Source organism: Thalassophryne amazonica, chromosome 20, assembly GCF_902500255.1.
Source record: "Thalassophryne amazonica chromosome 20, fThaAma1.1, whole genome shotgun sequence".
Lineage (NCBI taxonomy): Eukaryota > Metazoa > Chordata > Actinopteri > Batrachoidiformes > Batrachoididae > Thalassophryne > Thalassophryne amazonica.
The window spans coordinates 25,044,327-25,058,290 of record NC_047122.1 but is presented as its reverse complement, the minus strand read 5'-3'; the positions used below and the strand labels follow the sequence as shown (position 1 = coordinate 25,058,290).

General features: G+C 41.1%; 1 protein-coding gene across 4 annotated transcripts in view; it reads right to left on the bottom strand.

The window, feature by feature from the left end:
- The window catches only part of LOC117501603 (glutamate receptor ionotropic, kainate 5-like), a 382,609-nt gene that overhangs the window by 17,140 nt on the left and 351,505 nt on the right, over positions 1-13,964 (bottom strand). For all 4 annotated transcript variants that reach the window (XM_034160521.1, XM_034160520.1, XM_034160519.1 and 1 more), the window contains 2 exons: positions 12,088-12,253; positions 10,660-10,885 (listed from right to left, as the gene is read on the bottom strand). In XM_034160521.1, coding sequence (XP_034016412.1) covers positions 10,660-10,885; positions 12,088-12,253 — 392 coding nt within the window. The remainder of the gene's footprint in view (positions 1-10,659; positions 10,886-12,087; positions 12,254-13,964) is intronic.

Sequence of the window (13,964 nt, the reverse complement as noted above, 5' to 3'; positions counted from 1 at the left end):
AACATCCGCTTGCCCTGTTTGCTTTTGCAACATGTTTGTTCATATAGCCAGAACCACAAACATCTACATCGCAGCATGGGCGGTTTGTTGTACTTTCACTTTGTAGTGCTGGGCAGTGCCTTCTTTTATGGCTTTCTGCACAAAAAGTGAAACACTGACACCTGGTGGACATACAGTACTTTCACCTGGTTATTCACCATTACAGAAGATAAAACATAGCAAACGTCTGCCACTTGACAAGTACAGAAAGTGTTTAGAGCCATCAATGTGAACATTTTACATGCTATGGTACAGTGCTTCCGACATTCATTCATTCATTCATCTTCTACCGCTTAGTCCAATTAAGGGTCGCGGGGGGCTGGAGCCTATCCCAGCAGTCATAGACATACTGTACAATATTATAAAAATATTTTTACAAATTGAAGATTTTTTGGATTAGTAATATCTTAGCTTCATGGTAATATTTTATTTTTTTAAAGAAAGCCTTTGTGTCTTTGAGGCGCAAACATGGACATGGTAATAATACGTTTTTATTACCCACGGCCATCAAATATGGCCATCGGGTACTGCGAAAGCTTTTCGTCCGTCCGTCCCTCTGTCTTTGCTCAGCTTAAGTCTGATCCTATTACTGCGAGATGCTTGAATTTCACAGAGAACATTCTTGGGACATCGACCTTGGACAAGTTTAAAAATGGCTAACCTTGATGTATTTTAATAAGTTAAAAAGTCAGATTCTGTTTCAATCTGATCCATTTTTTAATACTTTATTTGTGTTAAAGGGTTTTTAACAGTTGAGTAAATGACAAAGAAACATGCAAATAATGACAACAAAAATAAAAAGACAGAAAACAAAGAGAACAAGCTGGGGTATAAAATAAAATACAAAAATATAGAAAGTAAAAAGTAAAAATAAAGACAAGCACCACAAAATTGGCTGTTATCAGTTTTTGCCCCTTAACATGAGGTAAATGTCCCATTTCTCCCACAAAGGCATCACCCTTGTGTTTTTGAAGCCTCAGTATAAAAGTTAAGCGTTCCATGGACTGAATGCTTATGATTATGGTAAACCACTGGTTAATATTTGGGGGATCTTCAGTGAGCCAACACTTGGTAATAGCTTTTTTACTTGCAGCCAAAATTTTTTTTAGAAGATATTTATCTGCTTTACTCAAATTTGGATCCACATTACCTACATTAAAAAACACAAGTTAATGCCACATCAACACCTAATATTTCCTTTATCGTCCGATGAACGTCCATCTGATCCTTTTTGTTTTTGAGTGATGTGGGTGATGGCCAGTCAGAGTACAGCCGCATCTTAACATCAGTAGCTGGTCTCCTTAAAACTGCTTCTTTTCGTGTGTTTAGATATGTTTCGCATATATTACAAAAAAGCTAGAGAGAAATAAACACTTCTAAAACTGAAAATGCTGTTTTTGGAACCCAATAACACCTCTGAACTTATTTACAAGACATTTCGACAAGGTTATCATGGTGATGTCACTTCCTGGTATAGCTACTTACTACCAGCTTAGTTTCTGGTATATTATGTAAAAGCTAGCGAGAAATAAACACTTCTAAAATTGATAATGCTTTTTTTGTAACCTGATAACACCTCTGAAGTTATTTACAAGACATTTTGCAGATGTTAGCTTGCATGCTAATGTTTGCTAACTTCCTATGGAGATAAACTGTCTCATTAATAACTGAAAACACACAGAGGGTGATCTACAAATATTCCTTGATTTGCAGAACATGAACAGATGATGATTTGATTCAAGCATGTACAAATTGTACATAAGAGCAGTGGTGGGCACAGTTCCGATAATCTGATAACAGATAATTATTGAAGATAATCAGATAATGAAAACATTATCTTTTTAGATAATTTTAAAAACCATTATCAGACTAATTATCTTCCGATAAATTTTGTCCGATAACTTTTAGACCAATAACGTAGTAAACAAAACCGAACAGCGGCAATCATTTTTAAAATGTTTCCTAACAGATGTATAGTTCCACCCTCTGCAAACAGAAGAGAGCTGCTTCCAGGAGAAACTGCTCCATCCTCTGCAGGCAAAGGACAACTGGTCTCGGTCTCTCTCTCTCACACACACACACACAAATCATTTCTTTTAACATCATACTGATATGCGGGCAATATCACCCAAGTCATCCAGAGGCATACGAGGTCTATTAGAAAAGTATCCAACCTTATTATTTTTTCAAAAACCATATGGATTTGAATCACGTGTGATTACATCAGACATGCTTGAACCCTCGTGGGCATGCAAGAGTTTTTTCACGCCTGTCGGTTACGTCATTCGCCTGTGGGCAGTCTTTGAGTGAGGAGTCGTCCACCCGCTCGTCGATTTTTTTCATTGTTTAGGAATGGCTCAGAGACTGTTGCTTTGTTTGATAAAAATTTTTTCAAAACTGTAAGGCACAACTGAGTGGACACCATTCAATAAATTCAGCTGGTTTTCGGTAAAAATTTTAACGGCTGATGAGAGATTTTGGTCTGGTAGTGTCGCTTTAAGGACGGTCCACGGCGCCTGACGGCGATCTGCGCTTCGAGGCGGCAGCGTCTCGCCGTTTCAAGTTGAAAACTTCCACATTTCAGGCTCTGTTGACGCAGTAAGTCGTCAGAGAACAGAGAACTTTCAGAAGAAGTCGGCATGAGGAGTTTATTTGGACATTCCATTGTTAACGGTCATTTTGTAATGAAAGAACGTGCGGGCAGAGTCGCATGTCGGGCTGGACCCGACCGCGGGGGGTCGCGGCAGGAAAAACACCTCCGTTGGAAATCTTAACGGGCAAGTTGGAACATGCCCAAGCTGTTAAACAATTTCTCAGTTACTCACTTGTTGAAAGCCATTAAAAGCCGCCTGAATTCTACAAATGGTTTTCAACACGGAGGTGTTTTTCCTGTCGCGGCGCACACAGATTTGCCGAGTCGTCACGGAAACGACTTGGCGAATTTGCGCGTACGTCTTTCATTAAAAAAATGTCCTTAAACAGTGGAATGTCCACATAAATTCCTCATGCCGGCCTCTTCTGAATCTTCTCTGTTCTCTCACGATGTCCTGGGTGAATTAAGCCTTAAATTAGGATGTTTTAAGCTCGAAACAGGCCGACGACAGCGCCTGGAAGCGCTGCAGGACGTCCAGCTCCGTGGGAAGTCCTTACACCGACAGAAACACCCCATAATCTCTCATCAGCCATTAAACTTTTCACAGAAAACCAGCTTAATTTCTCGAATAGTGTCCACTCGGATATTCCTCACAGGTCCAGAAAAATTTTTGATAAAGCAACGCGCGCCGTCTCGAGCAGCGTGTGAAACAAAGGAATTCAGCCGAGAGGGCGGGACCACATCTCACTCAAGGCCTGGCCACAGGGAAATGACGTCACCGACACGCGTGAAAAAACTCACGCATGCGCACGAGGGTTCAAGCATGATTGGTGTAATCGCATGTCATTCAAATCCATATAGTGATGCTGAAAAACTAATTCATGCATTTATTTCCTCTAGGCTGGACTATTGTAATTCATTATTATCAGGTTGTCCTAAAAGTTCCCTAAAAAGCCTTCAGTTGGTTCAGAATGCTGCAGCTAGAGTACTGACGGGGACTAGCAGGAGAGAGCATATCTCACCCGTGTTGGCCTCCCTTCATTGGCTTCCTGTTAATGCTAGAATAGAATTTAAAATTCTTCTTCTTACTTATAAGGTTTTGAATAATCAGGTCCCATCTTATCTTAGGGACCTCGTAGTACCATATTACCCCATTAGAGCGCTTCGCTCTCAGACTGCGGGCTTACTTGTAGTTCCTAGGGTTTGTAAGAGTAGAATGGGAGGCAGAGCCTTCAGCTTTCAGGCTCCTCTCCTGTGGAACCAGCTCCCAATTCAGATCAGGGAGACAGATACCCTCTCTACTTTTAAGATTAGGCTTAAAACTTTCCTTTTCACTAAGGCTTATAGTTAGGGCTGGATCGGGTGACCCTGGACCATCCCTTGGTTATGTTGCTTTAGACGTAGACTGTGTTTCATAATTATTGTATGGCCTTGCCTTGCAATGTGGTGCGCCTTGGGGCAACTGTTTGTTGTGATTTGGCGCTATACAAGAAAAAAGTTGATTGATTGATTGATTGATATAGTTAAAAAAAAAAATAAAAGGGTCGGTTTATTATCTAAGAGACCTCGTACATTTTTAACTTATGGTTCAAATTTTAACCAAACTAATTTTGGACAAGTTATTTAAAATTACTGTCATGTCTGAAGTTTTATAAAGTGAAAATATCAGATATATGTTTTAATTTTAAAGTAATGTGCTAATTTTTAAGGTTTTAGTGAGCACATGCTGTGCCCAGCAGTGCATTATGGGTAGGATAGGGTAATCTCAGTACGTTCACAACAGGACAAATGCATTTCAGACACTCTGTTCAGGCTCCACGGACAACAGCATTAATCTCTAGTGCCTAAAACTCTTGTGAATATATTCTCTGGGTTTATAGACGTTATTGTATTTGCGTTTGTTAAATTCCACGCATCTTAAATGTAGCAGACACGGATTATCTGGAATTTTGTTTTGGCACATTTTCAAGGCATCTACTGCCATCTACTGGCCAGTAGTGTTCATGGCAGTTCATGGCAGTAGTCGTCCTGAAGCTGAGCAGACACTGTATGATATTTTTAATCACTGTACTCGGTTTCAGCTCAAACTGTACAACAAAACTGCATGGTGTAAAAGTCCAGAGTGCCCGATTTATGTTCTCACACACATTGTACGTTCAAAAACCACACGTCAAACTCATGTTTCCAAAAGCAAAACGTAAGCTTTTTTTTCAAACTTAATTTACAAAACCTCGATGGGAGACATCAAAGTTTAAAAACAAAACAACACAAAAACATTACAAGACAGCTCTGCGGTGTTTGCACATGCACAGTGCGAGCGGTTGGATGCTTGTTGGTCTTCAGCAGCAGGATACCCTCAAGATGGCCAACCAGAATAATATCAACCAGGTTTGATTTTCATTCGATCTATATGATCAGTGTTCAGGAGGTGGTCGTGAGATGTTAAACGCAGCTTGTTACTCCATGTACACTACACGATGCAGGACGCATGATTAACCTTAAACTCGGTCCAAAATGAATGAAAAGTCATCTGAAAAAGGGCCAAAACTTGCACTGTGTAAAGCCAACATTTATGTGTCAAGACAATATTGAGTGCATGTTTTACAACATCATCAAATGTGTGCACGGCACTAATAAAACGTGCACACATTCTCTCCACATGCAAAAGATTTTGCGATGACACTTCCAGGGCTCTGTAAAATGCCTGATTTTACAAATAAAAAATGGAATACTTTACAAAAGCACATTTATCTGTAAACACCAACACACGTCACACGTCACATTAACGTGTTGGTTTACATAATGAATGACTGAACCATTCAATGTTTAGCAGAGGCACTTTTACCCAGAATCCTTTGTGATCTGTGTGTATTTGTTACAAAACCCCAGAATTAGTGCATTATTCAACATTAAAATATATATGTTATATTTTAACTTTGTACCAGTGACAGAATTGACATTAATGGAGTTATTCTATCAGTATTCACACCAAACCATAAGTCAGCATGACTTTATTTTCCAAGACCTCCGCCTGACCGGAGTGTTATGATTGGTAGAGAGCTGGCTTTGTGGCTGTTCTCAGGGTGCTTCTGTGCTGGAAGCTATGTAGTAAACAAGAGCTTCCAGCAGGGGGCAAGATGTTCAAACATAGAAGTGTGGGCTCATTGTTTGGGTCTTTTGATGCTTCCAAAAGCAATTGTGCTGTTAAAACTCAAATTCAGCTTGTTAGTAGTTGCAAATGTACCAGAGACAATACTGGAATTTATCAGTTATCTGTAACTTCTGATACATTTTTGGGTGGTTTATCTTTATCAAAGATAACTTTTCAGTTATCTGATTATCTGTTATCAAAGTTAATTTTTTGGTTATCTGTGCCCACCACTGCGTAAGAGAATATGATCTTAATAATTAACAACTGCAAATTATAAAGAACACAATACTCATACGCCCGAGGATATTTTAGCATTGCCTTATTTTTTTACTTTTTCAGTGTGCTAATGTCCCGCTATGTTTAGTCTGTCACATTATGAGCTGCTAACGAGCTCATATTCTTCCTGCAGTTTTCTTTACAATTTAAAACCACTCAGAATCCAATTTGGCTTTGGTCTGCCTTCCAAGCAGAAAATCTTGTCTCTGTCGGCGTCTGGCCTCGTCTCATCGTGTGCCATGGTCGCGTTCTGGGTGAGTGGTGTTGGTGCATAGATTAGCATCGTCAATGAAGAAGGCTCAGGGAGAAACAGATGTGGTGAGGGGCGAGGGAACAGCAGGAGGACAGCAACAGAAGAGACGTGAAGAGATTTTGGGAGTCAGGGCTGTCACTCATGCTGAAAATATAGGCAATGAAATCAGCCCAAAGTACTCCGTGCTACATGACAGTCAGCGATTAGCATTACAGGAGGTAAAAAGTAAGAACATGGAGAAACTCGAGGAAAGTGATCAGATTTATGTGACAAATCATTTATTTATACAAAACCTTGCTTCTGGTCTGGGAATCTTCAGCAAGTGACATCTCAAGGGTCGTACCCTCCAAAAAATTTAAAAGGGCATTTTTTACAGTATTTCTGCCAGTGAAGTGTGGTGTGTTAGGAATGATAAAAAAAATACTACTGGTAAATCAAACTGACACAAAATCAAAACTTTAAATTTCTAAAGGTGCTGCTGTCATGATGTAACAAAAGGGAAAAAATGTAACTCACGAATTTTAGAGGGGCATGCCCAGACAATTTACCAATAGTCCAAGTCTGATACTTTGACAGCCACACCCATCTTGTGTATTAATTGGTTAGCAATGTGATGTTATCATTACATCAGGCACAATATTATTTCTTTCAAATGCAAGAATCTTTTACTTTTGGCTGGCCCTGTTAGGGGTCGCCACAGCAGATCAATTATTTCCATCCCACCCTGTCCTCTGTATCTTCCTCTGTCTCAACAACCACCTGCATGTCCTCCCTCAGCACATCCATAAACCTCCTCTTTGGCCTCCCTCTTCTCCTCCTGCCTGGTGGCTCCATCCTCAGCATCCTTCTCCCTATATACCCTGGGTCCCTCTTCTGCACATGTTCAAACCATCTCAATCTCTCCTCTCTGACTTTGTCTCCAAACTGACCCACCTGAGTTGTCCCCCTGATATGTTCAATCCTAATCCAGTCCATTCTTGTCACTCCCAAAGAGAATCGCAACATCTTCAGCTCTGCCTCCTGTCTTTTTGTTAGTGCCACCGTCTCTAATCCGTACAACATAGCTGGCCTCACTACTGTCTTGTAAACTTTCCCCTTCACTCTTACAGATATTCTTCGGTCAAAAATCACTCCAGCTACCTTTCTTCTCCCACTCCACCCTGCCTGCACTCTCTTCTTCACCTCTCTACATCATTACTTTGGACAGTTGACCCTAAGTATTTAAAGTCATCTACTTTCAACATTTCTACTCCTTGTAACTGCACTATTCCACTGGGCTCTCTCTCATTCACACACATGTACTCAGTCTTGCTTCAATTGACTTTCATTCTCCTGCTCTCCAGAGCATATCTCCACCTCTCCAGGCCAGACTCAACGTGCTCTGTAATCTCACGACTGATTACAATGTCATCTGCAAACATCATAGTCCATGGAGACTCCTGTCTGATGTAATCTATCAATGTGTCCATCACCATTGCAAATAAGAAAGGACTCAGCACTGATCCTTGGTGTAATCCCACCGCCACCTTGGATGAGTCTGTCATTCCTACTGCGCATCTTACTGCTGTCACACTATCCTTGCACATGTCCTGCACTACCGTCACATACTTCTCTGCCACTCCAGACTTCCTCATACAATACCACAACTCTTTTCTTGGCACCCTGTCAAAAGCTTTCTCTAAATCCACAAACACACAATGTACCTCCTTCTTACATTCTCTATACTTCTCCAACAGTATTCTCAGAGCAAACATTGCATCTGTTGTGCTTTTTCTCGGCATGAAACCGTATTGCTGCTCACATATTTTCACCTGTTATCTAAGCCTAGCTTCTACTACACTTTCCCATAACTTCATGCTGTGGCTGATCAGCTTTATGCCTCTGTAGTTACTGCAGCTCTGCACATCACCCTTGTTCTTAACAATAGGAACCAGCACATTTCATCTCCACTCCTCAGGCAACGTCTCACTTTCCAAGATTTTATAAAACAAACTGGTTAGAAACTCCACTGCCATCTCTCCTTGACATTTCCATGCCTCCACTGGAATGTCATCTGGACAAACTGCATTTCCACTCTTCATCCTCATCATAGCTGCCCTCACCTATCCTTACTAATCTCTGCATCTTTTACCATCCTAACCTGCTGCACATCCTTTCCAGCTCAGTTCCTTTGTCTGGCCAATTGGAACAAGTCATTTTGTCCTTCCTTACTATTCAACTTTTTGTACAGCTCTCCATATGCCCTTTCCTTACCATTTGCCACTGCTCTTTTCACCTTACGCTGCATCTCCTGGTACTCCTGTCTACTTTCTCCATCTCTCAGACTATCCCAATTCTTTTTTCTAACCTCTTCCTCCTTGTGCTTTCCTGGACATCTTCGTTCCACCACCCAGTCTCCTTGTCTTCCTTCCACTGTTCAGATGTCACACCCAGTACCTTCCTAGCTGTCTCCCTCACCACATATGCAGTACTTTTTCAGTTGTCCAAAACTACTTCCGCTCCATCCATTGCCTCTTTCATCTGCTCAATGAATTTCACACAACAGTCTTCCTCCTTCAACAAACCACCACCCTATGCTGTCTAACGACACTCTCTCCTGCCACCACCTTACAGTCTCTGATTTCTTTTAGCTTGTATCTCCTACAACGAATGTAGTTCATCTGTATGCACCTTCCTCCAATCTTATATGTCATCCTGTGCTCCTCCCTTTTGTTAAAGTAGGTATTCATCACACCCATTTCCATCATTTTTGCAAAATGAAGGACAATCTGCCCTTCCACTTTCCTGTCCTTGATACCATATCTACCCATTACTTCCTCATTGCCTCTGTTCCCTTCACCAACATGCACATTGAAGTCTGCTCCTATCACCACTCTTTCATGCTTGGGCACACTCTCCACCACCTCATCTAACTCACTCCAGAAATCTTCTTTCTTTGTGATCTCGCAAACTACCTGTGGGGCATATGCACTGATGATATTCATCATCACCCCTTCAGTTTCCAACTTCACACTCATCACCCTGTCGGACACTCGCTTAACCTCCAACACACTCTTAACAATCTCTTTCTTTAAAATGACCCCAGCACCATTTCTCTTCCTAGCCACACCATGATACAACAACTTGAACCCACCGCCTATGCTCCTGCTCTCACTTACTTTCCACTTGGTCTCTTTTTGGAACTGTTTATAGACTTGTAGATGTTTCTCTACTGCAGCAGTACTCAGAATTAACATTGCTTCTTTAGCAACCCTGCCCTCATGGTCTTCTTGTTCCTAGAACAAACAAACTAGAAAAAACAAAACAAACTAGAAAACCAGATATTTTCTTTTGGTGTCTCATAGAAATTTTGGTACTGTGGCTGTGGAAATGCGTCTGACAACTCTATCTGCTGCATGGTAAAAAGCAGCAAACATGGCAGCATGAACATCATTGCTAGTTTCTATCTGACGCAGTTGTCATTTTTACACATGGTATACATGACCTTTAAATCAAAATTAGGTGTGGTCAGGTGCAGACCTGCTGTGCTCATATCATCCATAATCATAAGAAAATGTTTTGATCTTAGACCTCATAAGCAAAAAAAAACAAACAAACAAAGAAAAAAAACTGCTGTAAAGTTCAGTGTTGTGTATTTGTTTTAAAGAGCCCAAAACTCAGACATGGCTTACACTAACCACGTACACACTGATTGCCTGCACATATCCTCATCAGCAATGGTGGATTAGTATGATGTGTAATATTGCTACTGTGCGGGGGGGGGGGGTCTCTCTCTCTCTCACACACACACACACACACACACACACACACACACACACACACACACACACACACACACACACACACACACACACACACACACACTTCAAATATCTATTGGTTTTATGTTACTATGATAAATGTTATTACTATTAATATGCACCACACTGACGTGCACATTTTGCACAAGTGAAGCCATGATGTTCTTTGATGGGGAAAATCAGTTCTCATTTCAATCCCTAAGTCGTGCTGATGACCCAAATGGAAAATGGCAAATGGAAAATGGAAAAAGCCATGGACACGCCCATGTTTAACCAAGCGGTGGTGCATGGACGGTTACTTTCAGACCAGTTGTCTGCCTGGTTGTCATCCAGGATGTAGGCTGCTTCTGTACTGTGGTGGATGGGGTGACTCAGAGTCTGAGTTCCTGCTCTGAGACCTGACCTAAAGAAATTCAGTGACTGCAGGGAATTACACTGAAATTAACTCTGAATTTGCTGCTAAAATGTTTGTGTGATCGGGTTTTTTTAAGACTGAGGATTGACAGATGCTTTCTCTTTGTTTTGAATGTGTTTTGTGTTTGTTTACCCAGAGGCATGCCGATGCCGTATCCTTTGGTGTCCAGCAGCCCGCCGATCTGCGTCAGGTTGCAGTTGAGTCTGCGGTAGTACTCATTCATGGTGCTCTCCATCAGGAAGGCGTACTTGGAGTTGAGGACGCGGGCGATGCCCTCCTCGGTGCTTTTCACAAACACACTGGGCTGTTTGGAGTACATGTAGTTCCACATCCGCTGGTATGTCTGGTACCGGGAATTCTGGAGGGAAAAGAAGGAAAGAGCTAATGCAATGCCATTGTCTTTAGGTCAAAGAGGAAATTCACCAAAACAAGAGAGAAGAGCCCTGGATATTTAATAAACTGAAATCATGAACTTAGTCCTGCAGTTTTCTGTTTCAGGAAAACATTAAACCTTCATGTCCATCAACAACAAACCAACATGTTTTGGTTTGACACTACTGAGGAAAATGCACAGTAAATTTTGCAGTGTTAAATCAACTCCATTAAAGGCACTCTACAGTGTATTGGTCCAATACAAAACAGAGTTCTTTTAACACTGCAAAATGTCACAGTTTTAGTCATTTCATGTTCTTTCAGTTATTTTTAAGTATATTTTGTGGCAATCGGGCTGCAGCCGGGATGCAGCCGGGCTGCGGCCGCACACAGCGCACCTCCACAGGCTGCTTCATGTGAAACGGACCATCAGATCATGTAGCAGGTGATCTGAATGTCACGCGTGTCCGGCAGAACATGCACACTGCAGGACTATGACAATATGACAAGCCAAATGTGCCACAAATATGCCACTTTCAGTTACGTATCACTAAAAATATGCCATACCAAATGTCGTTTTGTCAGTTATTATGGCGCTTCTTGCTGTTTTTTTTAATAAATATATTTATCTCCTTGTTGATTTTAGGCACTTTACGCTCCTGTTATAAGACAGTGATTGTAGTACAGTGGTAAAGTTCCTGTCTGGTAACCTGAGCTTTTGTAAATTGCAGGTTCGAATCCCACAAGTGGCATATATATATTTTTTATTTAACCAGGGTTATTTAACTGCAGGGTTCTGTATTGTGTCCCCTTTAATTTATTATTGATATCAACCCAGTGATTTTCATTAATTATGCAATTGGTTTTTATTTTATTTTTCTCCACATCAGCGGTGCAATGTGGTGCAACACGTTTCAGCTTCTTGCACTGTTCGTGCACGCTCTCCAGTGTGCACAAAACCGTCGCCGATGTGTCATGCACGCCTGTGTGACCGTGCGTCTCTCACGACAGCAGGTGGATGTTTCGTGGTTCCCCATTTCGTGTTTGGTTCCCGGGTTTTGTTCCAGTTTCTGCATCTTTTGTGTTATGTGTGAAGGGGCCTTTAATGTGGGAACCCCACTGCAGTTAAATGCAGCCTCTGTGTGTCCGTTTTCCTTCATCAGCATTTTATAACAAATTCTGTCTCACCATGAAGAAGGTCATGGTAGAGCCACCATGGATGGTACCATACTGGATGTTGGTTTGGTCAGCCAGGTCATCTGGTGACTCAATGGGAACCTCCATTCTCTGGACAGTCAGAAATGCTGCCAGGTTGGCCGTGTAGGATGAGATGATGATCAGAGTAAAAGCCCACCTGGAAAGACGAAAAGAGAAACTTACTATTTGTCTATCACAAAAACTTTAAATTTCTTCTTCACTGAGTGCATGTGAGAACTGCAGGAATCATCAGGATTTTTAGGTAACACCATAATCCCAATCCTGAGCTGAAGCAGGGCACATGGACAATATCACTTTCTACTGAAGCATTTATTAGAAGGATGGAGAAATAGAGATAAGATGGTGAGATGGAGGAATGGTGAGTCATAGGGTTCTCAGTTGTCTGGGTGGCAGATATCTAGAAGCTTACTCTTCAGCAGCTGGACTTGTGGTTGAGCTTCAAAATGTTTAACCACTCATCTAAGTGACATTCCTACTTAAATGTTTTTTAGACCTGAAACTGTTGCTTGGATGAGTGGGGAACATCTTGAAGATCAACAAGACATCCAGCAGCCGTGAAGTAAATTTCTTGTAAGCTCACAGAATTACAAAATGGTCTTTGTCCTTGAGAACTTCATGTAAATGGAATTGGAGCAAAGCAAATTAGGTCTCAAATTTTTTTTTTTTTTTTACAAATTAGAAAGAGACAGAATTCATCCAAATCCACCTCTAGAGAATGCAAACTGAGATAAATACTGCAAGAATGTCTTGAGTACTTTTTTACTTTCTATATGCCTTCCTTTCCCAGTCCAGCTCATATTCTTTCCTTTGTAATTCAGTTTAGTCTTTTCTCATTTCTTCTCAGATTCCTTTCTTTGTCTTTCTTTTATGATCTTTTTTATTTCTTCTATAGTCCAACCTAATTCTTACCAATCCAGTCCAGCCTTGTTCATTCAGTTGTGTAGTCCTTTTGGTTCCAGTCCAGTATATTTCTTTTCTTTCTACTCTGATATACTTCAGGTCCTTCCTTCCCATTCCAGCTGAACCTTGCCAGTCCTCATCTTCCCTCGACAGCTGAGCCTAATCATTTCCGTTCCACCACAGCCTAGTCCCTTCATTCACAGTTCACACAAGTTCTTGTTTTCCCAGTCTGAGCAATTTCTTTCATGAATGGTCTAAATTTTTCCTTCTTAGTTTAGAATAGTCCATACCATTTGTGTCTTACATTTCCTTTTAGTAATCCCTTCTGTCCACAGTCAGTATCGGTATGGTGCATCCGGAAAGTATTCACAGCACTTCACCTTTTCCACATTTTGTTATCTTATGGTCTTATTCCAAAACGGATTAAATTCATTTTTTTCCCCAAACTTCTACATAATATCCCATAATGACAATGTGAATTTTTTGACGTTTTTGCAAATTTATTAAAAAAAAAAAAAAAAAAAAATCACATGTACATAGGTTTTCACAGCCTTTGTCACAAAGGTTAAAATTGAACTCAGGTGCATCCTGTTTCAACTGATCATCTGTGAGATGTATCTACAGCCTAATTGGAGTCCACCTGGGGTAAATTCAGTTGACTGGACATGATTTGGAAAGGCACACACGTGTCATCATTCATTGTAGACAGGTGTGTGCCAACTCATTGTTTGGCAGAAACCAGGCACCATCCCTACAGTGAAGCACAGTGGTGACAGCATCATGCTGTGAGGACGTTGTTCAGTGCAGGAACTGGGAGACTAGTCAGGATTAAGGGAAAGATGTGCAAAATTTTGAATCCACAGAGAAACAGGAAATGTCAAACATTTCCTGGCATGGACGGAGCTAGAGTGGAGGCCAGAGTTGTGCTGGACTCCCTTAAAATCTGA